General features: G+C 44.7%; 1 protein-coding gene across 4 annotated transcripts in view; it reads left to right on the plus strand.

Moving 5' to 3' along the window:
* PALM2AKAP2 (PALM2 and AKAP2 fusion) overlaps positions 1–27,932 on the plus strand; it is a 511,246-nt gene that overhangs the window by 279,395 nt on the left and 203,919 nt on the right. For all 4 annotated transcript variants that reach the window (XM_073591310.1, XM_073591304.1, XM_073591317.1 and 1 more), the window contains one exon: positions 23,592–23,668. In XM_073591310.1, coding sequence (XP_073447411.1) covers positions 23,592–23,668 — 77 coding nt within the window. The remainder of the gene's footprint in view (positions 1–23,591; positions 23,669–27,932) is intronic.

Here is a 27,932-nt window from a genome sequence, read left to right on the forward strand (position 1 = left end):
GGTAAGTAAAAAAAGGCTATACCCCCCCCCCCCCACACACACACACACACACACACACACACACACACACACACACACTGCAAGAGTGGATGTGTATTCCTATTTTCTTGAATAGGTTAGGAATTAGTGTGACATCAGATGCTACATAGATGTAATCCACATACACATTATATCTTCTTTAAAAAATCATTATTTTTAGAAGATATAATGTGTATGTGGATTACATCTATGTAGCACCTGAAATGTCACAATAATTCCTAACCTTTTCAAGAATTGTACTGTCACTTTCAATAAACCTGCACTGAAAAGTACAGAGGAGGTTCACATCACAGTATGCAGGGCAGTGGAGACTTACAATAGCGGAGGATCCAGCCTCCCATTAGTGCTGTACACATCTTCACTCTGCCCTGGAGGAGGTCTCTGCTGTGTGCTGGGTGGGACCTAATGATCGATGCTGTAGTGTGAGGTTCTTTCTGCCCTGCCCACATGTATTGTCGCTGAGACTGTACCAGCTCCGATCTGGGGGGGGGGGGGGGGGGGGGGGTGATTCAGGAACTCAAGAAGGGAGCCTGGCCCTGCAGCCAGGCCTGCCTAAATTTACCTATCCTACAAAAATCTATCTCTAGCATCTACCTACCTATAGGGTGCTACACTCACCCCTCACCAAAATCCAGCCAGTCCCTTGGCTGGTAAAATCTGGAAAAATGGTTCCTGGGCCCAGGAGCAAGGGCATCCCATAAGATAAATTGGGGGGGAAGATGGAACAAACTTGGACGGGGAATATGTACAAATAAATACGTAGAAAATCGTATTTCTTTTCAGTATTTACAGCATGTACAATACATTACACACCTAACTACAACTTCCCTACCACTAAAACAATTACACAATATACATTGGACCAGAGCATCCCCCCCTCAACGGAAATCCTCTGTCCACAGGATCCGCAGCTCCAGCCAGAGGTAGGTAGACAGCAGTCCCACCCAAAGGAGTCCTGTAAAACAAACACAGCAACATCCTATTCTACCAGTTACCTGTACACTTTACAAAATTTCTGTCAGGAGGGGGTTATTAACCTACTGACAGAAATAACAACAACAATAGAACATGGGTCACTTCAAAATACATTTCCACCTGTGGTTCTGTCAGGAGGGGGTTATATCAGAACATTAAGGCCTCATGCCTGAGGACGTTTTTACATCCGCTTTTAGGAGCGTTTTTCACCGCTTAAAAACGCCTTTCCATGTTAGCCTATGGCCTCATGCCCACCAAGGCATTTAGGAGCTGTAAGTGGCATAGACATTTTTAAGCTCCAAAAAAACCCAGGACCAGCGTGTTCGAGGGCTCCAGCGCTAGAGCTGTAAAAACGCCAGACACTGGTAAAAGGTGTCAAACTCAATTTAACGAGGCTTAACTCTGTATACACAGCGTTAAGCCTCATCCGACGTTTCTCTGTCTCTATTCAAAATCAATGGTACCCCATTGATTTGAATAGAAGTCGCACCAGAAGTTGGATCAAGATGATCCAACTTGCGGTGCCACCTGTGTGCTGAGAATCTTGAAAGGGAACCCCGCCAAAATGTAAAAAAAAAATTTGCTTGAGGTTCCCCCCAAAGCGAAACCAGACCCTTTGGTCTGGTATTTATCTTAAGGGGAACCCCCCATGCAAAAAAAGTTTTTTGATGTTGTTTTTTGATGTTGATGAGGACAAGGGCCTCTTCCCGACAACCCTTCCCAGGTGGTTGTCAGGATCTGCGGGCAGGGGCTTATCGGAATCTAGGAGCCCCCAGATCCCGGCCCTCCACCCTAGGGGAATGAGTATGGGGTACATGGTACTCCTATCCATTTACCTAAAAAAAAGTGTCAAAAATAAACACACTACACAGGTTTTTAAAGCATTTTATTAAGGCAGCTCCGGCTCTTCTCCATCTTTTGGTGACTTCTTCTCCCTCTGCCGGTCCTTCTCCCCTCTCCGGTTCTTCTCCTCTCTGCGCTGTCCTCTCTCTCTGCTATCTTCTTGCTCTTTTGCAGGGTCTTCTCGCTCTTTTCCTGGGTCTTCTCCCTCTGTTCTTCTTCCGATGTTGACTTGACGCGATCTCCCGGTGAATGAGTATGGGGCAAGATGTACCCCATACTCATTCACCTAGGGTGGGGGCCGGGATCTGGGGGCCCCCTTGTTAAAGGGGGCTTCCAGATTCTGATAAGCCCCCGCCCGCAGATTCTGACAACCACCGGGCAAGGGTTGTCAGGAAGAGGCCCTTGTCCTCATTAACATGGGGGCAAGGTGCTTTGGGGTGGGAAGCGCAGGGCCCCCCCTGCCCCAAAGCACTAACCCCCCCCGTTAAGGGCATGTGGCCTGGTATGGTGCAGGAGGGGGGAGCTCACTCGTTCCCCCCCTTTCCTGACCTTCTGGGCTGTGTGCTCAGATAAGGGTCTGGTATGGATCTTGGGGGGAACCTCACGTGAAATTTTTTTTTACATTTTGGTGGGGTTCCCAGCACACAAGTTGCACGGCAAGTCGGATCATCTTGATCTGACTTCTGGTGCGACTTCTATTCAAATCAATGGGCTCCCATAGGGAACCATTGATTTCGAATAGAGACAGAGAAACGCAGCTAAAGCTAGCACAGCTAAACGCACATTGACACCAATACAAAGCGCGGATAAAATTGTGTTTTTAACGCCGCTTTTTTCTTGGCGTCATTACTAGCTTTACAGATTGTTTTTTAAAATGCCCGTAGGCCTTAAGGGAAAAACACAGTATTAAAAGGCAACAGTTCTTGGAATTCCTGATGGGAGGGGTCCCTCCTCGGACAAACAGGTTCCTTAAAGAGTTAGTTTCAAGGATCAGACCTTACCCTCGGTGTCCTTGCAACAGGAAAGGGTACATCCATCGGGTACAATGTAGGGTGGCAGGCCGGTCTGATCCTGCAAAAAGTCAGGGAGAAAGGACACATTCTGCCACCCTCCAGCAGTTCATGTGGCAAATTTCCATGGTAGGCTGTTCTCTGCAACAGTCCTCTTACGCATAGAAATGTGGGTCAGGCAGTCTCTTCCTACCTCCCGTCCTGCCTTCACGATAAGCACCCGGTCTTTATGGATTGTTCTCCCCAGCCGCCATTCACCCGAATGTCCTCAAAGCGAGCCCAGGTCTCCTCACACTCTGGCACCAGACCAAATCATCCTCCCACTCTCCACTGGAGCTCTCGATGACATCCATGATCTCAGGAGGGACATAGGGATAGTCCAGACCCCACTCCAGAGCAACTCTGCGTTGAACCTCCCTCTGGTACTGGGAAAACCTGGGCAGTTCTCTGGGCTTTCCTTTTCTAGGGAGGACACAAGCATCCGGGGACCTCTTGACCCACTGCCTGTATTCAGCTGCTCTGGTCTGGGTGGTGGAGGGTCTGTTCAGGAAAAGTTGTCTGTACTGATGGGGGTTCCTGCAACTTCTTCTGCTCCCATAGCCAGATCTGGAACATCTACCCCCCCGGACTGGATATCCTGGACCTGGGAGCCTCCTATCTCCCATTCCTCCGAGCTGGTTTGGGACGACCAATCTGCTATCTCTTCCAGGGACCCGAACTCCGCTTGCAATCTGGGGGAACCCCAATCTATGGCCCTGCCCTTGCCTTCCCCTTCCAGCTCACCTGAGGGCGCACTTCCCTCCAGCACTGGCTCCTTCCAGATAGGGATAGCAAGGGACATAGAAACAGCCGGCATTTCAGCGACATTATCTGGCTCCTGCATGGCAGTACTTACAGTTACCAGGTCCCCGACCAGGCTGCAGGCCAAGACAGACTCCTCTTCTCCTATGTCACTTGCCTTTGCAGGGGATTTACCAGGCTCAGACTCTACCCGGCCTTTCAGCTATGACTCCAGGCCCACTCCAGCCTTCCGGCCTGCATGTGACACGATCCTGAGTGCAGGTCATCATTGTAGTATGAGTCCGACCGTGTGTACGCGGCATTAATGTTTGTATTGTATCATAGTATATATGAAGAAGCATTTTGGATGTTCTAAGGGATCCTCTTCATTAGTACTCAATATACTGGTTAAAAACTGCACTAGAGTAATGTCAAACCTGAAAAGGTTAAATGGTTCAAAAATAGGGTATGAGTATCTGTGAGAAAGCAGTCTTCAGTAGCTCAATAAAGCATCTCTCTAGATACTTTGAATCATACTTACCTAGTAAAGGAAGAGTTATTTTTATACCTGTTTTAATTGTTCATAAACTATTATTTAAGGATCCTGGCGAAATTACTTTCATTCCTGAAGTGCTGAAGGAATTTAAGACAGTTGTTGATAAGCTGCTGTTGTTTTGGACTATATTTTAACTGGTCAGTTCAATAAAACATAAAGCTTATACGGCACCATTACGTAAAAAAAGCTAAAACACTAGATCTGGGAAACTATAGATAAGTAAACCAGATAACTTTGCTGTGCAAATTATTTGAGGGCATTTTGACAGATCATCAACAAATATACTGTATATTGAAGGAGAACTGTACAAAGATTTAGCAAGGGCTCATGAAAGATTGGTGATGCCTAACACGATCAGTTTATAGGAATAGGAAAGATCAAATTTGGATATTGAACAGGAGCAGCTGGTCCATTAGGGATGCAGGAGTGCCGCCCACCTAATTTGCATGCGGGGATGCATGCAGGGCATCGGACTCACACGTTTGTTTGAGTTTTTTTGTTTTCAAGCCACATGATTAGAGCCCGAGGCTCTAATTGGCTTAAAAAAGGTTGGGCTCGGGGCGCAGAGCACCACATCCCCAACCCACCCACTAGTGACAATAGCGATCAATATTTGCTACTGTCTTTCGGCTTCTCCTCCCGGCCAATCAGGACAGGAGGCAGATTGGGCTGGCCGGGAGGAGCAGCCGAGGAAGCCGCGGAGGAGCTGAGTGCGGGGGGGACTGTGGTGGGGTGAGTGCGGGGGGACCGTACTGTGGAGGGGTGAGTGCGGGGGAACTGTGGAGCGGTGAGTGCGGACCTGAAGGGTTTTGTTTGCCACCCACCCCCAAAAGGTTTAACACCAGCCGCCACTGATATTGAAAAAGACAAAAGACATGGTTTTGACCTCAATATATTTTAAAAAGTCAAAGCTTGCAGTGATGTTCCACAAGGAATAGCCCCTGGCCCAGTTCTGTTCAGGCTTTTTTGTTTGTGATGTAGTTGATGAGAGTAAAGCTTGCCATGCACGTATAGAACTTCGGCCGAATCTGGTCATTTTCGGAAAGATCGTTTGACATTTGTGCCGTTAGTGAACTCGACTTTACTGTCAATTTTGACAGTAGGCCTGGCTAATTTCAATGGATCCAAAGCGAAAACTTTTACTGTTTCAACCAAACTGTATATGTTATATTAGAAACAAAAAAAACTATTTTATTCTATCAGTGCACTACTGCACTGCAAACGGCTGAAATTCTATACTTGTATGGCCAGCTTAAGGTCGCCATGTTTGTTAATGACACAAACCTAATTAGTATTATTAAAAAGAATGGTAACAAAGGATAGCAACATTTTGCATTACAGAATGATATTGACAGAATGGAATCCTCTGTGGTTATGTAGCGGTACCCCCGTAGGAGCTGCTGAATATTGTAGTCCACCTGTCACCCTGCCCAGCCCGGCATTCACCTCTCAGACAGTCAGAGACATAGAACAGTCCATGCACTTTGGTTTTTTTTTGTTTTATTGAGGGGACTGAACTTGGATGGTGTAAGGAAAGTATGGGATGCCCATTAGAATTGGTAGAACTTGCTTGAGACAACTATATACAGCCCTGTATATACACTCCACTTCTCCTCCTGCACATCGCTTCCGCTCTGATCTTCATGTTTTTCTCCTCCTGCACATCACTTCCTCTCTAATCTTCACAGCTGCACAGCTAGCACAAAGTGATTAGGCCTGACACTGACTCAGCCAGGCCTTAGCAATTGCCTTTTGCAGGCAGGCAGGGACCGCTGGCCCCTATAGTGTAGCAGATAGTAGAAAGTTCCTGGTGCTAGCTGTTCTACATGCGGCTACTGAGCCCAGTAACCCATCTTCAGGCCCTGCCAGCCCTCCTGGCTGCAGCTGCCATTCTCCACTACCCATGACACCACAGTCCACACCGCTGGTTCTGCACCCATCCCAGACAGCATCCTCCCAGTCCTCTCAGGAGTGCCTCTCCAGTCCACTCAGGCTTGTGCATGTCAATCACCAGCCCTCCTGGCTGTGACCAGTTGTTCCTCTCCCTGGAGTCTTGCCTGGCAGTGCTCTCTCCTGTGCCTCCTATCCAGGACACCCCTGTGGTTTGTACAAGGGTCCTGTCCGCACACAAGCCCAAGGTTACCCTCCCAGACTGGGGAGCTCCCTCAAAGGCCCCAACAGCCGAGCACTCCATCTCCAGCTCTTCCACCTAAACTACTCCTCCCCAGCTGGGCTGACCCTAGGTATTTAAAGAGGCCTGCTCCCTGCCAATCCAGGTTGGGGATTGGTCAGGGCTCCCTAAAACACCCCAGGCAGCTCCATCTCTCTTCTCGTCCTCTCTTTCCAGAACTTTCTAGAAAGAAGAGGGAGGTCTCAGTGATGCTGCCTGTGAGTCACCAGCTGCTACCCTGAACCACTCCCAGCCCAGATCAGTTTAAAACAAACAGGCCTGGCTGGCAGCCAGGCAGGGGTGGGCTGGCAGCCTTAAGCCTGGGAGGCAAGTCCAGGAAAGTGGTCCACTGACCCACAGGCCAGCAGGACCCACAGGTCAGTGGCCAGCAGGACCCACAGGCCAATGGCCAGCAGGACCCACAGGCCAATGGCTTGCTCCCAGCAGGACCTACATGCCATGGTCATCTCCCAGCAGGACCTACAGGCCAGCCACGGCCAGCAGGACCCATAGGCCATGGCCAGCAGGACCCACAGGCCATGGCCAGCTCCCAGCAGGACCCACAGCTCATTGGAGTTACTACCAAACTTCCAGTGCTGCAAATCAAATGTACAGTGCAAAGCAATACACCTAAAACAAACAATCCACCAGAGAGCAAGTGCTCTTGTGCACATTGCTGGATGAAGACGGGGCTCAAGCAAGTGGCTGACATATTCCTCCCTCCACACAAGTGGGTGGATGTGGGAATCCCCCCTCACTGGGACATTGTATCCTGACAGTAGGGACGGTCCCCTGTCAGAATACACTGGTCAACACTGGTGCTGTTTGGCTGAAAGCAGGTAATTGAGCAAGGATTTCCAGCAGAAGATGATATAACAATGGGTTTCTGCCTAACAGAGAGGGTTACACACCAATCAAATTTCAGCCCCTGCTGAACCCGATGAATTCTGATCTGTGTGTACCCAGCTTTACCTTATCCTTTGCTTCAGCGGGCTCTCTGCAGTTCTGTTACTGGTCCCCTGCAGCTCTTGTGTATGTTAGGACTGACATTGGTCACACTCCAGCCTCCACCTTATACCATACGGGTTAATCTTCCTTTATATGTGATGATGTCTAGGGAGGTCTAGGGAGGAGGAGAACACTGGAGCTGGCTGGAGCATAGAATCAGGTAAGTAAAAAAAGGCTATACCCCCCCCCCCCCCACACACACACACACACACACACACACACACACACACACACTGCAAGAGTGGATGTGTATTCCTATTTTCTTGAATAGGTTAGGAATTAGTGTGACATCAGATGCTACATAGATGTAATCCACATACACATTATATCTTCTTTAAAAAATCATTATTTTTAGAAGATATAATGTGTATGTGGATTACATCTATGTAGCACCTGAAATGTCACAATAATTCCTAACCTTTTCAAGAATTGTACTGTCACTTTCAATAAACCTGCACTGAAAAGTACAGAGGAGGTTCACATCACAGTATGCAGGGCAGTGGAGACTTACAATAGCGGAGGATCCAGCCTCCCATTAGTGCTGTACACATCTTCACTCTGCCCTGGAGGAGGTCTCTGCTGTGTGCTGGGTGGGACCTAATGATCGATGCTGTAGTGTGAGGTTCTTTCTGCCCTGCCCACATGTATTGTCGCTGAGACTGTACCAGCTCCGATCTGGGGGGGGGGGGGGGGGGGGGGGTGATTCAGGAACTCAAGAAGGGAGCCTGGCCCTGCAGCCAGGCCTGCCTAAATTTACCTATCCTACAAAAATCTATCTCTAGCATCTACCTACCTATAGGGTGCTACACTCACCCCTCACCAAAATCCAGCCAGTCCCTTGGCTGGTAAAATCTGGAAAAATGGTTCCTGGGCCCAGGAGCAAGGGCATCCCATAAGATAAATTGGGGGGGAAGATGGAACAAACTTGGACGGGGAATATGTACAAATAAATACGTAGAAAATCGTATTTCTTTTCAGTATTTACAGCATGTACAATACATTACACACCTAACTACAACTTCCCTACCACTAAAACAATTACACAATATACATTGGACCAGAGCATCCCCCCCTCAACGGAAATCCTCTGTCCACAGGATCCGCAGCTCCAGCCAGAGGTAGGTAGACAGCAGTCCCACCCAAAGGAGTCCTGTAAAACAAACACAGCAACATCCTATTCTACCAGTTACCTGTACACTTTACAAAATTTCTGTCAGGAGGGGGTTATTAACCTACTGACAGAAATAACAACAACAATAGAACATGGGTCACTTCAAAATACATTTCCACCTGTGGTTCTGTCAGGAGGGGGTTATATCAGAACATTAAGGCCTCATGCCTGAGGACGTTTTTACATCCGCTTTTAGGAGCGTTTTTCACCGCTTAAAAACGCCTTTCCATGTTAGCCTATGGCCTCATGCCCACCAAGGCATTTAGGAGCTGTAAGTGGCATAGACATTTTTAAGCTCCAAAAAAACCCAGGACCAGCGTGTTCGAGGGCTCCAGCGCTAGAGCTGTAAAAACGCCAGACACTGGTAAAAGGTGTCAAACTCAATTTAACGAGGCTTAACTCTGTATACACAGCGTTAAGCCTCATCCGACGTTTCTCTGTCTCTATTCAAAATCAATGGTACCCCATTGATTTGAATAGAAGTCGCACCAGAAGTTGGATCAAGATGATCCAACTTGCGGTGCCACCTGTGTGCTGAGAATCTTGAAAGGGAACCCCGCCAAAATGTAAAAAAAAAATTTGCTTGAGGTTCCCCCCAAAGCGAAACCAGACCCTTTGGTCTGGTATTTATCTTAAGGGGAACCCCCCATGCAAAAAAAGTTTTTTGATGTTGTTTTTTGATGTTGATGAGGACAAGGGCCTCTTCCCGACAACCCTTCCCAGGTGGTTGTCAGGATCTGCGGGCAGGGGCTTATCGGAATCTAGGAGCCCCCAGATCCCGGCCCTCCACCCTAGGGGAATGAGTATGGGGTACATGGTACTCCTATCCATTTACCTAAAAAAAAGTGTCAAAAATAAACACACTACACAGGTTTTTAAAGCATTTTATTAAGGCAGCTCCGGCTCTTCTCCATCTTTTGGTGACTTCTTCTCCCTCTGCCGGTCCTTCTCCCCTCTCCGGTTCTTCTCCTCTCTGCGCTGTCCTCTCTCTCTGCTATCTTCTTGCTCTTTTGCAGGGTCTTCTCGCTCTTTTCCTGGGTCTTCTCCCTCTGTTCTTCTTCCGATGTTGACTTGACGCGATCTCCCGGTGAATGAGTATGGGGCAAGATGTACCCCATACTCATTCACCTAGGGTGGGGGCCGGGATCTGGGGGCCCCCTTGTTAAAGGGGGCTTCCAGATTCTGATAAGCCCCCGCCCGCAGATTCTGACAACCACCGGGCAAGGGTTGTCAGGAAGAGGCCCTTGTCCTCATTAACATGGGGGCAAGGTGCTTTGGGGTGGGAAGCGCAGGGCCCCCCCTGCCCCAAAGCACTAACCCCCCCCGTTAAGGGCATGTGGCCTGGTATGGTGCAGGAGGGGGGAGCTCACTCGTTCCCCCCCTTTCCTGACCTTCTGGGCTGTGTGCTCAGATAAGGGTCTGGTATGGATCTTGGGGGGAACCTCACGTGAAATTTTTTTTTACATTTTGGTGGGGTTCCCAGCACACAAGTTGCACGGCAAGTCGGATCATCTTGATCTGACTTCTGGTGCGACTTCTATTCAAATCAATGGGCTCCCATAGGGAACCATTGATTTCGAATAGAGACAGAGAAACGCAGCTAAAGCTAGCACAGCTAAACGCACATTGACACCAATACAAAGCGCGGATAAAATTGTGTTTTTAACGCCGCTTTTTTCTTGGCGTCATTACTAGCTTTACAGATTGTTTTTTAAAATGCCCGTAGGCCTTAAGGGAAAAACACAGTATTAAAAGGCAACAGTTCTTGGAATTCCTGATGGGAGGGGTCCCTCCTCGGACAAACAGGTTCCTTAAAGAGTTAGTTTCAAGGATCAGACCTTACCCTCGGTGTCCTTGCAACAGGAAAGGGTACATCCATCGGGTACAATGTAGGGTGGCAGGCCGGTCTGATCCTGCAAAAAGTCAGGGAGAAAGGACACATTCTGCCACCCTCCAGCAGTTCATGTGGCAAATTTCCATGGTAGGCTGTTCTCTGCAACAGTCCTCTTACGCATAGAAATGTGGGTCAGGCAGTCTCTTCCTACCTCCCGTCCTGCCTTCACGATAAGCACCCGGTCTTTATGGATTGTTCTCCCCAGCCGCCATTCACCCGAATGTCCTCAAAGCGAGCCCAGGTCTCCTCACACTCTGGCACCAGACCAAATCATCCTCCCACTCTCCACTGGAGCTCTCGATGACATCCATGATCTCAGGAGGGACATAGGGATAGTCCAGACCCCACTCCAGAGCAACTCTGCGTTGAACCTCCCTCTGGTACTGGGAAAACCTGGGCAGTTCTCTGGGCTTTCCTTTTCTAGGGAGGACACAAGCATCCGGGGACCTCTTGACCCACTGCCTGTATTCAGCTGCTCTGGTCTGGGTGGTGGAGGGTCTGTTCAGGAAAAGTTGTCTGTACTGATGGGGGTTCCTGCAACTTCTTCTGCTCCCATAGCCAGATCTGGAACATCTACCCCCCCGGACTGGATATCCTGGACCTGGGAGCCTCCTATCTCCCATTCCTCCGAGCTGGTTTGGGACGACCAATCTGCTATCTCTTCCAGGGACCCGAACTCCGCTTGCAATCTGGGGGAACCCCAATCTATGGCCCTGCCCTTGCCTTCCCCTTCCAGCTCACCTGAGGGCGCACTTCCCTCCAGCACTGGCTCCTTCCAGATAGGGATAGCAAGGGACATAGAAACAGCCGGCATTTCAGCGACATTATCTGGCTCCTGCATGGCAGTACTTACAGTTACCAGGTCCCCGACCAGGCTGCAGGCCAAGACAGACTCCTCTTCTCCTATGTCACTTGCCTTTGCAGGGGATTTACCAGGCTCAGACTCTACCCGGCCTTTCAGCTATGACTCCAGGCCCACTCCAGCCTTCCGGCCTGCATGTGACACGATCCTGAGTGCAGGTCATCATTGTAGTATTGTGGCTCCTGCTGGCTGGATGCAAGCCGGGTGAGCAATTCACCACAATGACCGCACCAGATCCAGGCACTGACCACCACGGTTGGTATCCGGCATTCTGGACACAGCAGGCACAGTCGCTCCATCCCATCAATCATCCCGAGGGTGAATCCGGCACCAGTGTCCACCAGTGTCCGCTCCTGCAGATCAGGCAACCAAGTCAGCGCTGGGTATACATGAGCACCCTCCGCCATCTTGCTCTTCCGCCTCGTGTTGTCTGCTAACAAGGAACGCTGGGTCTCCTCTAGGATGTGGCACCGCCCCCTCGCTTCCAGACAGGCTGGCGTCTGTGAAACTGATAGGCAGGCACCTCCCCTGGCATGCTGTTGTAACCCCTTGTTAGATTAACTGAAGTTTGCAGGCATGCTAAGACTAGCAGGACTTGTCCAGGCATGTCGCTCCGCAACCAACTGTGCCCGAGCAACTGGGAGTAGATGACTGTTGACTTTTCCGGTGGTTGCCGGTAGCAGCAATAAAGTTTGTAGCCCATGCCTCACTGAAGGGAACATTTGTAGCACAGTCCTGCCCCCCAGGCACCCGCAGGCTGACCCCAATCACCCAGGCAACAGTAGACACTTCCAGGCACACTTTACTGTTTAAAGCAGGAGTTTGGAGAAAAAGTTCAGAATTTCCAGCATTAGCAGAACACTGGACATATTTGTAATCCATGTAGGGACGTCCAGTAATAGCAGAACGCTGGATGTATTTGTAATCCATGGGTGCGGTTACCCAGCGTGGTTGCCACGGGTGACAGCACATAGTAAACAGTTCCTAAGTTGCAGGATTGGCACAAGTGTCCCTTCCAGCACCAGTTGGAGCAACTGGGTAAGCAGGTAGCAATAGTTGGCAAACGGCTCCCGCTAGTTGCTATGGGCAACAGCACTTGTTACTGTACTACTGAATAGCAGGCAGAGCACATAAGTCCTTCCCCTAGGTTCAATTCCTCAACTGGTGGTGGAACAAAGCACAGTTCCCCGGCCCGATCAACTTCGGTTGCTAGGAGCAATGGCTGGCAGGTTACCCTGGAATGAGCCCCCAAATGAAGTGGAACCCCTGTAGGGGCTGCTAAAAACTGTGGTCTGTCTGTCACCCTGCCCAGCCCGACATTCACCTTAGGCAGCAGGCACCCCAGGCAGCTCCACCTCTCCTCTCCTCCCCATTTTACAAAACTTTCTAGAAAGAGTGATTCTGCCTGTGAGTCACCAGCTGCTACCCTAAGCTACTCCCAGCCCAGATCAGATCAAAACAAACAGGCCTGGCTGCCAGCCAGGCCTGCCTAAATGTACCCATCCTACAAAAATCTATCTCTAGCACCTACCTACCTCAAGGGTGCTACAGTTAAAATATAGCTTACATTAAAAAAGTGGTGGATTAAGGGATGCAACATACAGCATGTGTTTTTTACTTTAACAAAGTACACAAGATGTATGTCATACACCCTGTCTATCTCCCCCTGCTATCACATTCCCTGACGCTTTTACTGGCAAATCCCAGCAGTCACAACGATGTCCAGAAGATTGTTCAGAAGATTCATTCAGAAATACAAAATTACAGCATTTTGTTACATTGCATTATCTCTGTTTTATTTATTTGCAGATCAAATATGTGACCTTTCATTTGAGTATGATATAATTTGAAGCAAACGTAACAATAATGTATTTTTATTTTTTCTTAAATAAATTTTTTTCCTAATAGCCCTTTATTAACCTTTAGTTAACCACTTCAGCCTCGTAAGGATTTACCCCCTTCCTGACCAGAGCACTTTTTACAATTTGGCACTGCGTCGCTTTAACTGCTAATTGCGCACTCATGCAATGCTGTACCCAAACGAAATTTGCGTCCTTTTGTTCCCACAAATAGAGCTTTCTTTTGATGGTATTTGATCACCTCTGCGTTTTTTATTTTTTGCGCTATAAACGGAAAAAGACCGAAAAATTTGAAAAAAAACAATATTTTCTACTTTTTATTATAAAAAAAATCCAATGAACTCAATTTTAGTCATACATTTAGTCCAAAATGTATTCAGCCACATGTCTTTGGTAAAAAAAATGTAATAAGCGTATATTTATTGGTTTGCGCAAAAGTTATAGCGTCTACGAACTAGGGTACATTTTCTGGAATTTACACAGCTTTTAGTTTATGACTGCCTATCTCATTTCTTGAGGTGCTAAAATGGCAGGGCAGTACAACCCCCCCCCCAAATGACCCCATTTTGGAAAGTAGACACCCCAAGGAAATTGCTGAGAGGCATGTTGAGCCCATTGATTATTAATTTTTTTTGTCCCAAGTGATTGAATAATGACAAAAAAAAAAAAAAAAATGTACAAAAAGTTGTCACTAAATGATATATTGCTCACACAGGCCATGGGCATATGTGGAATTGCACTCCAAAATACATTTAGCTGCTTCTCCTGAGTATGGGGATACCACATGTGTGGGACTTTTTGGGAGCCTAGCCGCGTACGGGGCCCGAAAACCAAGCACCGCCACAGTTTTGAAGGCCATAAAATGCCAGGACAGTTCAAACCCCCCCCCCCCCCCAAATGACCCCATTTAGGATAGTAGACATCCAATCACCGCCTTCAGGATTTCTAAGGGCGTACATTTTTTATTTCACTCCTCACTACCTAGATGGCACAAAAACCCGCCCAAATGACCCCATTTTGGAAAGTAGACACCCCAAGCTATTTGCTGAGAGGCATGGTGAGTATTTTGCAGCTCTCATTTGTTTTTGAAAATGAAGAAAGAAAAGAAAAATGCTTTTTTTTTTTTTTTCTTTTTTCAATTTTTAAAACTTTGTGACAGAAAGCGAGGTCTGCAGAATACTCACCATACCTCTCAGCAAATAACTTGGGGTGTCTACTTTCCAAAATGGGGTCATTTGGGGGGGTTTGTGCCATCTGGGCATTCCATGGCCTCCGAAACTGTGATAGGCAGTGAGGAGTGAAATCAAAAATTTACACCCTTAGAAACCCTGAAGGCAGTGCTTGGTTTTCGGGGTCCTGTATGCGGCTAGGCTCCCAAAAAGTCTCACACATGTGTTATCCCCGTACTCAGGAGAAGCAACAGAATGTATTTTGGGGTGTAATTTCACATATTCCCATGGCATGTTTGAGCAATATATCATTTAGTGACAACTTTGTGCAAAAAAAAAAAAAAATTTTTTAAAGTTTGTAATTTTCCCGCAACTTGTGTCATAATATAAAATATTCCATGGACTCGACATGCCTCTCAGCAAATAGCTTGGGGTGTCTACTTTCCAAAATGGGGTCATTTGGGGGGGTTTTGAACTGTCCTGGCATTTTATGCACAACATTTAGAAGCTTATGTCACACATCACCCACTCTTCTAACCACTTGAAGACAAAGCCCTTTCTGATACTATTTGTTTACATGAAAAAATAATTATTTTTTTGCAAGAAAATTACTTTGAACCCCCAAACATTATATATTTTTTTAAAGCAAAGGCCCTACAGATTAAAATGGTGGGTGTTTAATTTTTTTTTTCACACAGTATTTGCGCAGCGATTTTTCAAACGCATTTTTTGTGGAAAAAACACACTTTTTTTCATTTTAATGCACTAAAACACACTATATTGCCCAAATGTTTGATGAAATTAAAAAGATGATCTTAGGCCGATACCAAACATGACATGCTTTAAAATTGCGCACAAACGTGCAGTGGCGACAAACTACATACATTTTTAAAAGCCCTTAAAAGCCTTTACAGGCTGTAGGCTGAACAAAAAAAAGAGATTGATTGGTGGGTATACCCACCATTAGAATACCTCCCTTCATCCACCCACTTCTAATGAATGGCATACATGCACCATTTATATATGCCGAAGCATGGGGGCATCCGCCCCAAAAGTTAGGAGCAAATCACTCCTCTGCCCCCATGCTTCGGCATATATCACCTCCGAGTCACGGCTTTATGTATTGTGGGAGCAAATGCTGTTGCTGTCAAGATAAATAAATCCATGCTGCAGCTGAATGGCATACCTGAAAACAAAAAAATGGTTAACAATAAAACACAGTAAACAGTAAAGTATAAAAAATTGCATACCTGAAAAGCAAACATGATAAAACATAATAACAATAAAACATTGCAGAATAGAATACAGTAAAAAAAGAGCAGAACAATAGAGAGAGAATAGAGAGAGAGAGAGAACTATAAAACAACAACTATTTTTGTTTTTTTTATCTTATATCTTTTTTTTTGTGTTTTTTCTTTTTTACACTTTTTTTTGTAACTGTAACTTTTATAACTGTAACTGGTTCCAGGTTCGGGTCTCTCAAAATGCAATGACATCTTGGGAGACCCTGTGAAAGTGTGCCTAGTCTGTGCAATGCTGTACCCTACGCTAATACTCAACTAGTGTATGGTAGCGTTCAAAACATTCACCAATGCAAAGACCGGGATTGTCAGGACAGGAGGGACAATAATAGAGGGTGTCACACCTATATCCGCGCTTGCTGCAGACACGACATCTTTTTGGGGGGGTTCGTTTCATAGGGGTACTCGGGAGGACATAAAGAAATGCCTCTCATGCAGCCGACTGCATTTGGTTGGGGATGTGAATGGGGGAAGTACGGGCACTGCAGAAGTGGTGGGTTCCCAATTAAGATTGGCAAATGCAGCAGAAAGGGCATTATGGGCACGACGGGTGGCAGCGGGACACTACTTGTGCTTGCCACCTCACCAGCTTGAACTGCACTTATGGGACTCGCCACGTCACCAAGTGTTACTGCAGTGCTGGTTTGACTACGACCGGGGTGTACTAGGCCGCTGGTGCTTGCCAGTTCACCAAAACGCTACCAAACAACTGTTAGCGATCGCAGGGATCAGGCCTGACTCTGCGAATGCTGCAGTTATGTGTTTAGTGTTTTGTAAGTGACAGTGATCGATCAATACTGCACTTGGGTGGGCTGGGCTGGGCGGAGGGGCAAAACGCAGGTGCTAGCAGGTATCTGGGCTGATCCCACTAACACTGTGTTTTTGGGAACCTAAACTGCTGGGGACGTTAGTATAGATCTGATCGGATCAGATATTGATCCGTTCAGATACTATACCACTAAGGGAGGTGTACGGTGCGTGCGTGGGTGTTAGCGATACTAGCACTAACCTGACGCTGCCTGCGGCGACGCAGACCCTATCTGAACCTAAAACTTACCTCATATCATCGCCGGGCGATCAGGTGGTTAAACCTTAATTAGGTAATTAACGGCGGGTGCCCTGACACTATAAAAAATAAACTAACTAACCAGCGTCACCCATAACAGTTATAAGGTGATCACTGGTGAAAGGATTAACTAGGGGGCAATCAAGGGGTTAAAACCTTTATTAGGTAGTATATGGGGGTCCCTGACGCTATAAAACACTGATGGCGAACCTATATATTTACCTTCCTAACTAGTGTCACCAGTGACACTAATACAGCGATCAGAAAAACGATCGCTTAGTGACACTGGCGACAGGGGGTGATCAAGGGATTAAAACTTTAGAAGAAGGGATGATTAATGCGCTTCCCAAGAAAACTAAACAAGCTGCTACAAACCATGTGACAAAAATGTGAACAAATATTAAATAAATTGTAGCGCTAAAACACACATGCGCAATGTGAATAAATATAAATAAAAAATCTCTGTGCATGTGAACATAGTGTCCCAAAGTGACGTATTGTCAAAGTAAAAATAGTCCACAGTGAATGTGAATAATCCCTGTGTCAGTTCTATCTGTTTTCTCAACTGTCAGCTCAGATGTCATCAAACTTGGCGAATAGATGAGATACGCTTACCGGAAATGTTGGATTCTACTGCCATGAGCATAGAATCAATTGAGCTTTGTGCCACCCAGGGCAAAGATGTTGGAGGCAGGGTAGAGCCTCTGCAGGACCGAGATGTCACCTCTTGATCCACGAAAACAAGGCAAGATGGGTTCCAAAGTAAAAGTGGTTTCTCAGTTCCCCGAAATATGTGGAAAGAAAGAGGAATGCTTCCACATAGTGTAACTCAGGGTATTTTATTACTAAAAAAAACGTAATACATATAAAAAGTGATCACGAATATACCCTGAGTTACACTATGTGGAAGCATTCCTCTTTCTTTCCACATATTTCGGGGAACTGAGAAACCACTTTTACTTTGGAACCCATCTTGCCTTGTTTTCGTGGATCAAGAGGTGACATCTCGGTCCTGCAGAGGCTCTACCCTGCCTCCGACATCTTTGCCCTGGGTGGCACAAAGCTCAATTGATTCTATGCTCATGGCAGTAGAATCCAACATTTCGGGTAAGCGTATCTCATCTATTCGCCAAGTTTGATGACATCTGAGCTGACAGTTGAGAAAACAGATAGAACTGACACACGGATTATTCACATTCACTGTGGACTATTTTTACTTTGACAATACGTCACCTTGGGACACTATTTTCACATGCACAGAGATTTTTTATTTATATTTATTCACATTGCGCATGTGTGTTTTAGGGTTAAAACTTTATTAGGGGGGTTAGGGGGGTACCCTAGACCTAAAAGGGGCTAACACTAACTGCCATACCACTTATAAATGTCACAAACTGACACCAATGCAGTAATCAGAAAAAAAAAAACTGCTATTGGTGTCACTGTGACGGGGGGTGGTGATCAGGGGGTGATCGGGGGGTGATGGGGGGTAAAATGTGTGCCTAGTGTGTTTTACTGTATGTGTTGTGTTGTGCACTTACTCAGATGTCTTCTCTCCTCGGCGCCGGAACGGAAAATACTGACCTGAGGAGAGATGACATCACTTCCTCTGCCGCTGTTTACATTACAGCAGCAGAGGAAGATTGTCATTCGTTGGGAGCGATTGCAAGGGGGTGGCCACGAATGAGTGGTCTCCCCCTCAGCCTGGATCGCCCCCCTAACGAACCCGCCCGTGAGAAGCAGAACGCGTACCAGGTACGTGATTTTGCCTGCCCGTGCCATGCTGCCGCAGTATATCTGTGTTAGGTGGTCGGCAAGTGGTTAAAGTGGTTGAAAAAGGCAGAAGGTTTTTTTTTTATCTTAATGCATTATAATGCATTAAGATAAAAAACCTTCTGCGTGCAGCAGCCCTCCTCAGCCCCCCTAATACTTACCTGAGCCCCTTCTCTATCCAGCGATGTGCATGAGTGCCTCGACTGTCTGGGACTCTCCTTCCTGATTGGCTGAGGCACAGCAGTGGCGCCATTGGCTCCCACTGCTGTCAATCAAAGTCAGTTGGACAATCAGTAGAGAAAGGGGGCGGGGTCGAACCGCAGCTCCATGTCTGAATGCCCCCATAGCAAGCTGCTTGCTGTGGGGGCACGCAACAGGAGGGAGGGGCCAGGAGCACCGAAGAGGGACCCGAGAAGAGGAGGATCCATGCTTCTCTGTGCAAAACCATTTTACAGAGCAGGTAAGTATAACATGTTTATTTTTAAAGAAGACTTTAGTATCACTTTAATTTAAATTAGTCCTAGACTAATAACTAACACGTTCTTCCCGTTCTCCTCTTAGCTATTATATTGCATTTGACTTTCTGTTTCTTAATTATATATTTTTAACCATTATTATTTAAACTGTGGATTATGAATTTTTGGTGCCACTTTAAAAATGTGTAAAATATGTCATTATAATAACGACAATTTATTAAATAAAATGTATACTTTTTATTTACAGTGACACTAGTTGTTTCAAAACAAACACAACGTAGATCAACTAGAATTTTTTTAAGATGCGTTATTTTTTTTGTCTATAGATTACAAAGAAAAGAAAATATTTTTTGCTATTTTTGCTAGGCAATCACCAAAAGAAAGCCTTACTTAACCTGAAAAAAGTCTCACTTGTTCTACAAAATGTAGACAAAAGAATTGCTGAATCACTAGCCCCATAACAAAAATATAAAAATTGCTCTGGTCCATAAGGGCTGATTCACACCAGACAAAAGCAAGCGTAACTGTATTGAAAAGTCAATATGCCTTATGTGCTATTGCTTGGAGTGTGTTAGGACAAATAGGTCATGTTTTATCACCATGCAGAGCCTTCCACGCATTATAACACAATGCAACAAGCTGCTGTGCATAGGGATAAATTAAGTGTATAACTATAATTTTTAAAAAGGGGAAAAAAAGCAAAAATGTAACCAATGCATTGCACCGTGGGTGTACTAATGAAAGCAACCCTATGCAATAGGGCTTGCTGATCCACTGTCCCAGAGCATCACAGTGCAATGCAGAAGGACTACTTGTAAAGTTGAAGCTGTAGTAGGGAGCAAGAGCCACATAAGTCGATGCCTCCTCTGTAGTGCTGGATCCTGTCGCATGCGGAGTGATCCCATCTGCTCTCTACCTTATATTCCTGCTACCGGTCTCCAGAGTGGTACCAGAAGCAGGAAAGAAGAGATCTTCAGGTCAGTGTGAAGCAATACACTGGACATTATCGCACAGGCTGTCATGGTTGGTGGGTGTAGCACCTGCCAAGCATGACCCATTCAATTGAATGAGGCCACTCTGTAAGTGCCCTGCAACCTTTAAAGCAGGCAACATTGTGTTGCTTTCTCACCACCTGCTTTAATAGGCACTTGCAGGGTGGCCCCATTTACTTGAAAGGGTTGCGATGGGCAGGCAGTAGCACCCACCAAAAGCAACAGGGGGCTTAATTCCTGCTGCAGTATGTGTACACCTTTGAATGCTGCCTCAGCAGCTAAGGGGGGTAGAGATTGGGGGTGGTAAAACCGTGACTCAACCTCAGGGGTTTTAACACCCCCCCCCCCAAAGTTTTGTGTAAACAGCCCCTAAGGGTGCCACTGTTGAAAGCAACTAGGGGCCCATTCACAAGTGCAGCAGGCACTGCACTGCTGCTCCTCCGAAAAGCGACCCAAGTCTATTTGACAGGTGGTGAGGAGGCGATATGTTGCCTCTTCACCACCTGATTTAAACCCATAAGTGCCGTGTAATGCACGCAATTGCAACACGGTAGTATGGCAATTAGACTTTTAGAGGTAGTATGGAATTGAGGAGGCGACACTGTGCCCAGTGATCTTTGACTTTTCCCATGTTGTTCAGGTAGATCTCCGCCTCTTTAAGGTTGCCTACCCCTGCAATAAATGGAATTTACAGTAAGTGATAAAACAGGCTGCTGGAAGACTTGGGAATCTTGTTTAACAGTAAGCAATGTTGCCTCACTCAAAGCAAATAGCAGCTGCAGAAGCCAACAAATTCTTGAGATGTATGAAAAAGGAAATAAAAACGTGTGATGCAAGCCAGCCTTAATATGGAGGACAGTTTAATGCACCATACTATATAAATGCTGTAGGCGATATGAGGAGGGTGCAAAGGTGGACAGACTGGGTTTATTTAGTTTAAAAAAGATGACTTCAAGCAGTATTACACCCAAAAGCAAACATTTATTATATTATATTTTATATATATATATATATATATATATATATATATATATATATATATACCGTATTTATCGGCCACGCATTTTTTCCCCTGAAAATCAGGGGAAAATTGTGGGTGTGTGTTATACGCCGATCCCCCGCCGATTGTACGCTTTTCGGCCGCTCTCAGCGGCTTTTAGCTTTTCTCGGCGGCTTTGAAAGTGGCGCCGCCGTTCTCGGCCGCTTTCGGCCATTCTCGGCGGCTCTCGCCCGCCTTCGGCCATTCTCGGCGGCTCTTGGCCGCTTTCGGCAATTCTCGGCGGCTCTCGGCCATTCTCGACGGCTTTCGGCCGCTTTCGGCCATTCTCAGTGCCTCTCGCAGTCCCGCGGGAGCTGCCGAAAGCCGAGTGCGTCCGAGAGCGGCCGAGTGCGTCCGAGAGCGGCCAAGAGCCGCCGAGAATGGCTGAAAGCGGCCGAGAGCCGCCGAGAATGGCCGAAAGCGGCCGAGAACGGCGGCGCCATTTTCAAAGATGCACAGACTACAGATGGACACTAACAAGGCTGCAATGGGGACAAGGCTGCAATGGGGGACAAGGCTGCAATGGGGACAAGGCTGCAATGGGGGACAAGGCTGCAATGGGGGACAATGCTGCAATGGGGACAATGCTGCAATGGGGGACAAGGCTGCAATGGGGGACAATGCTGCAATGGGGGACAAGGCTGCAATCAGGGACAACACTACAGATGGACACTGACAAGGCTGCAGATGGACACTGATGAGACTGCATTGATGGGCATTTAAATGTAAGTTTTTTTCCATAAACTTTCCTCCTAAAAGTTTTTTTCCTTAAAATTCCCTCCTAAACTTGGGGTGCGTGTTATACGCCGATAAATATGGTATATCAATGTTTAGATGTGACAGCTGCATTTGTTTCCTTTTTTAGGCTTCTTTTCTTTTAGTTTCATCTTGTGATCCAGGCAGCAAATCCATTGTTTTTCACAAGCTCTCAAGCATAATGCATCCATTTACATGGATGAGACAAGCCACAAGTGTGAATAGAACAATTAACTGTTATCTATTTATGTAAAACCCTTATCCCAAAAAGAAAAAAATAGTTTGCTGTACCTGATTAGAACGTGTGAGCTGGAGTTTGGCTTTGATTTGTTAGTGTAATTACATCTGCTAATACGTTTACCACCTAAACCCCCCCCCAGACCGACATTGCTGCTGGGCCTCTTGTGCACATTCTTCCAAAGTTATTTCTCTCTACAACAGGTGGTATGTTACAGATCACCAGGTGAAAACATAGGGAAAAAAGACATAAAAAAAGAACAGTAATACACCAGCCACACCTAATGATTGGTAGGATGCAATCTAATATATTTTTGGTTTTAATACCGCTTTAAAGGTTATATTATAATATGTATACATTTATTAGAAGTCAATATAATGCAAATTTAAAAAGGTTTGGATGATTTTCTTAGAACAAGTGGAATGTAAAGCTATGACAACTAAGTAATTATAACAAGTAATTTTATACTGTGGCCATTTTTTTGGTCCAGAAAAATATTAAAATTGCCTTGCTTGGGACAGAAAGAAACATTTCTGCCTGAGAAACAAAATTTAACCATATTGGACCAGGGGTTTTATTTTGTGGGAGTTTCTGAGATTCTGAGTGTAAGGTACACATATTGGGGTTGATTTACTAAAACTTGAGAGTGCAAAATCTGCTGCAGCTCTGCAATCGGCTTCTAACTTCAGATTGTTCGATTAAGCTTTGACAAAAAAGAAAACTGGAAGTTGATTGATTCCATGCAGAGCTGCATCGGATTTTGCACTCTTCGCTTTTAGTAAGTCAATTCCATAGTCTCTAACAAAGTTTCTTGATATGGTTAGTCCCTAGGGGGCAGCTTCAAGGTATACAGTACTGCCGCTGTTCAAAAAAAATTTACAGATGATGAGTATTTTATTTATTTAAAACATATGTAATTGTTTTGTAAGCTTTATTTATTACATGTTATTTCGGGGAATGCACACTTGGATTGCTTTATATTTTCCAGCTCTATATTTTTCCCTATGGGTGGAGCTCACTGGCTGGCCTATTCATAGGTAAAGAGGTAGTCCTGGTGGCTAAGTTGAGGCCAACCAATGTTATGTAAAATGAGCAGCTTGCTTTATAAAATCAATAACGAACAATAGAGGTACTATGCACACAAAGAGGGATGATTTACTAAAACTAGAGTGTGCAAAATCTGGTACAGCTGTGCATAGAAGCCTAACGGTTTTATTGTTGAAGCTTAATTGAACTAGCTGAAGTTAGAAGCTGATTGGCTACCATGCACAGCTGCACCAGATTTTGCACTCTACAGTTTTAGTAAATCAACCCCACTGTGTCCCTAGTGTATTTTTAAGGAGAATACCTTTTCCATTAACTTGTTTAATGCTAGCATTTTTTACTGCAACACACATACAAAGCAGTTCATCTAACAAGGAGACTGCAAAATCTCCTTCAAGCCTAGTCATTTGTGGGCTTCTGAATCTCATCTATATCCAAAATTCATGTAAACTATTTGGCCTGGTGGTATACAGGCGTTATTTGATCAGATTGGTTGTGTATATGTTTTAATTTTACAGAGGATTTTCAGTAGGCTCAACAATTTATAAAGACAATTATTTTTACTTCTAGGCTCAAAGAAAAAGATTGTGCAATTTAGGGATGTTGAAAAACCTGAAGAACAAGAGACAAGTGTTGTGCAATTAACAGTAAGTGTACAGTTTACATTCATCTTGGGATGGCCTGTTCAAACATAACATGAAAGACAGATTGTTAGTAGATAGACAAGTGTGCCATTTTCAGTTCTATGTTTTTTATGCCCCGTACACACGGTCGGACTTTGTTCGGACATTCCGACAACAAAATCTTAAGATTTTTTCTGACGGATGTTGGCTCAAACTTGTCTTGCATACACACGGTCACACAAAGTTGTCGGAAAATCCGATCGTTCTGAACGCGGTGATGTAAAACACGTACGTCGGGACTATAAACGGGGCAGTGGCCAATAGCTTTCATCTCTTTATTTATTCTGAGCATGCGTGGCACTTTGTCCGTCGGATTTGTGTACACACGATCGGAATTTCGGACAACGGATTTTGTTGTCGGAAAATTTTATATCCTGCTCTCAAACTTTGTGTGTCGGAAAATCCGATGGAAAATGTGTGATGGAGCCTACACACGGTCGGAATTTCCGACAACAAGGTCCTATCACACATTTTCCGTCGGAAAATCCGACCGTGTGTACGGGGCAATATAGTTTTTGCAACCCCCCCTTTTCAGTCCTCCTTTAATCTAATGATATTCAGTAGGCTCACCCTTTCTTCAGTAAGATGTGCTATAGCCCTGCCCATAGAGTATGCAATACCTGGAAACAATTAAACCAATTTAAGCAATGCTTACACAGCTGATTGTTATATGAGATATGAATCCTTACCTGTGGGTCTTCTAAGAGATTTCATTGATGCTAAAATCATTCTTGGGAATCATTGAATGTTTTCCTTTTAAAAAGGAAAAAGCAATCACCAAATATTTTAATTTAACTAGTAGTAATAGTATAATTACTACTAGTTTGTCACATTCAACTGGACTTGTTCTATAATGTTGAACACATTTTCCTACAGTCTCCACAACTGTATTGAGTGTTAGTAACATACCCAAGCATTTAGAGGCACACAGGTACTCAGTCACCAGGGAATGCGTCAAGGCAGATGTTGATTGTCCAATAACATAATGTAAGATGTGAAAGTTTGTATATCTATCATGTTTTGTGCAATGGTATCCCCGGTGAGGACTTCTTTTTCTTCTACTGTATGTCAGAAAAATTATTAATTGAGTAATTGAAAAAAAAAACAATATGGTTTACTTAAGAGGTAAGTAGGATAGTAAAGGAGAAAAATCAGCATATAGGAGATTCAAGGAAACATGAAGTGTAGCTGACAGAGAAGAATAAAAAAAAAAACAAAAAACAAAAAAAAAACGAGGCCAAATACAAGATCAGTGCTACCAAAACACAAAAAAAGGAGAAAATGGCTAAATCTATAAATCAAGTAGTCAAGTTAATGGAATCACAAGTAAAAAGAAGGAAAATGTATCACCTAAAAGCACACAAGACTAGACCCAAAGCAGCATGGCTTTATTGAGGGAAGATCATGTCAGACTACTCTGATTGGATTTTTTAGTTTATCGCTAATGTTTGATTCCAGTAAAGAATTCGATACAATTCCACATAGTTGTTTAATCTTTAGGTGGTTCAGTGGATATGCAGTTGGCTAAAGGTTAGATACCAGAGCGTGGCTGTAAATGGGGTTCACTCAGAACAGAGAGCAGTCACTAGTAGTGTACCACAAGGCTCTGTACTAGGTCCTGTTCTATTTAATCTATGTGTAAGTGATATAAATAAAAGTTTTGTGGGTAAGGTTTGTCTTTTAGATGATTATATAAAGGTGTGTAATCCCTGGAGGTGTCTGTAACATGGAATATGATTTGGAATTGCTGGAAGATTAGTCAAAGCAGTGCAAACTGGAGTTCAATGTTTCTAAATGTAAAATAAATGCACCTAGGAAAAAAGAATATCTTGATAGACTACACTATTGGGGGTACAGTGTTGGCCAGCACTATAGAGGAAAAAGTCATGGGAGTCCTTATTCCAAATGACTGAAAAATGAACAAACAGTGTGGCCAGGCAGTGGGAAAAGCAAACAGAATTCTATGGTGCATCACTAGAGGAGTTCCGAGGAGAGATTGATAAACTAGAACGGAACCAGAGATGGGCAACAAAATTAGTGAAAGGTCTGGGAGGATAAAACACATCAGGAGAAACATCAGGAACTTATTATGTAAAGTCTGGTGGAAAGAAAGGAAAGAGGAAACGCGATTAAAACCTTTCAATACATTAAGGGTGTAAATAAGGTTTAGGAGGCCAGTATTTTCATTATGAAGCCAAGATCAAGAACACGGGGACATGACCTCAAACTAGCAGGAGGTAAGTTTTCTTGTCAAATTTGTTTATTAAATTTTAACAATTAGTATACATAAGTACATATGGTGGCAGCAAAAGAAAAGATCACATATATGGTAATAATATTGAGTTGTAGTTCCAACATAAACTAAAAATAGTTTAACTAAAAGAATTTTAGCATAGATCTAACTACTCAAAAGATTGCGTCATACATAGTATAAGAGAGGATAAAACCAACTTAGACCAGGTTAATATAAGATGATCTCAGATAAAAAAAAGGTCTTAATTATTATCAAGAGTATAGTTTTGAAATAAAAAAATAAAAAAATAATTTATTATAGAATCTAAAAACTTATGCCGCGTACACACGGGTGGACTTTTCGACCGGATTGCTCTGACAAACTTTCCAGCGGACTTTCGACTGACTTTTGACGGACTTCCGACGGACTTTCTAACGAACGGACTTGCCTACACACAATCACACCAAAGTCCGATGGATTCGTACGTGATGACATACACCGGACTAAAATAAGGAAGTTGATAGCCAGTAGCCAATAGCTGCCCTAGCGTCAGTTTTTGTCCGTCGGACTAGCATACAGACAAGCGGATTTCTGGGTCCGGCATAGTTAAGACGTAAAGATTTGACGCCTGTTCCAAATCTAAAGTCTGTCAGATTTGCGACTGGAAAAGTCAAATGAAGGTCCGGTGAAGCCCACACACGATCGGATTGTCCGCCGGATTTGGTCCGTCGGCGTCCGTCAGACCAGTCCAGTCGAAAAGTCCAACCGCGTGTACGCCCCATTATAGTACATATTGGAATGTACAATTGGTATAATGATAACCAAGGAAATAAAAGTTCTGCTACCAGGACTATATAAAGAGTAAATTATAAGAGGAGAGAGAGAATAGGGGGAAAAAGTAGAAAAGAGAAAGAAGATAAAAGTAATCTTAGGTAGGATAGGGGAGAAAGAAATGAAGAAAGAAATGAGAGGTAGTAGGGGTCCCCAGGGTAGTACATGGTAATAAACACATACCATGAATGCAGAGAATGGAAGTATAAATCGAGATTACCAAGGTCTTAGTAGGGAAGTATCAAAATTGGAAGGCAAAAAGAGAGTCACCCAGGGATTCCATATATTCTCAAAGTTGGATATTTTATCTTGAGTTTTAGCCTCTGTTTGGCATGGATCATTGCTTGATTGACTCTATTTTTAGTTTCAGCAATTAAGGACGGGGATTTCCAAGCTTTCGCAATTGTTTGTTTCGCGGCTGTAGTGATCTGTAATAGGAGTTTGAATTGGCGGTAGGAGAGAGTGGCCGGTTTTAAGTTTAAAAGTGCTATTGTAGAATCAGGATTGATAGGGATTTCAAACAGTGTTGAAATCATAAGACATACATCTTTCCAGAAATTTTTTGCTACCGGGCAATCCCACCAAGTATGAAGATGTGATCCAAGATCACCACAGCCACGAAAACAAGATGGGGAATAATTTGGAGCATATTTCGCAATTCTGACAGGGACCAAATACCACAGTGTGAGTACTTTGTAATTTGTCTCTAAGGCAGCTATGTTTTGTGAGGATGAATGCTTCCAACGAAAACCCAAGATCCATCTCCCACTTAGCCACATATGATGGTGGGTCTGAGTTGGGTTTAGTAATAAGATGAGTGTAAAGAGTTGAATTAAGTCCCTTGGTGTGTGGGTCACGTTTACATATATTTTCAAAGCACGTTAATTTATCTAAATTAATTCTTTCTTGTATGTAGGGCATAAAAAAAAAAAATTTAATCTGTAGATATCGAAAGAGCTCTGAATTAGGAATTTTGTGACTTTCGCATAAGTCAGGGAAAGTTTTGAATGAAGTAGAGGATGCTAGTTCACAGAGTTGAGTTAAATTAGTGGAGGTCCGTGCTTTAAAAGATTTGGGGCAAGACCAAGCAGGATAGAAAAGTGGATTTTTAAGAAATGATAAAACAGGTATATGGGGAGATTATAGTCCATTTACTAATTTAAA

This window comes from Aquarana catesbeiana, linkage group LG01 (assembly GCF_042186555.1).
Source record: "Aquarana catesbeiana isolate 2022-GZ linkage group LG01, ASM4218655v1, whole genome shotgun sequence".
In the NCBI taxonomy this organism is placed as follows: domain Eukaryota; kingdom Metazoa; phylum Chordata; class Amphibia; order Anura; family Ranidae; genus Aquarana; species Aquarana catesbeiana.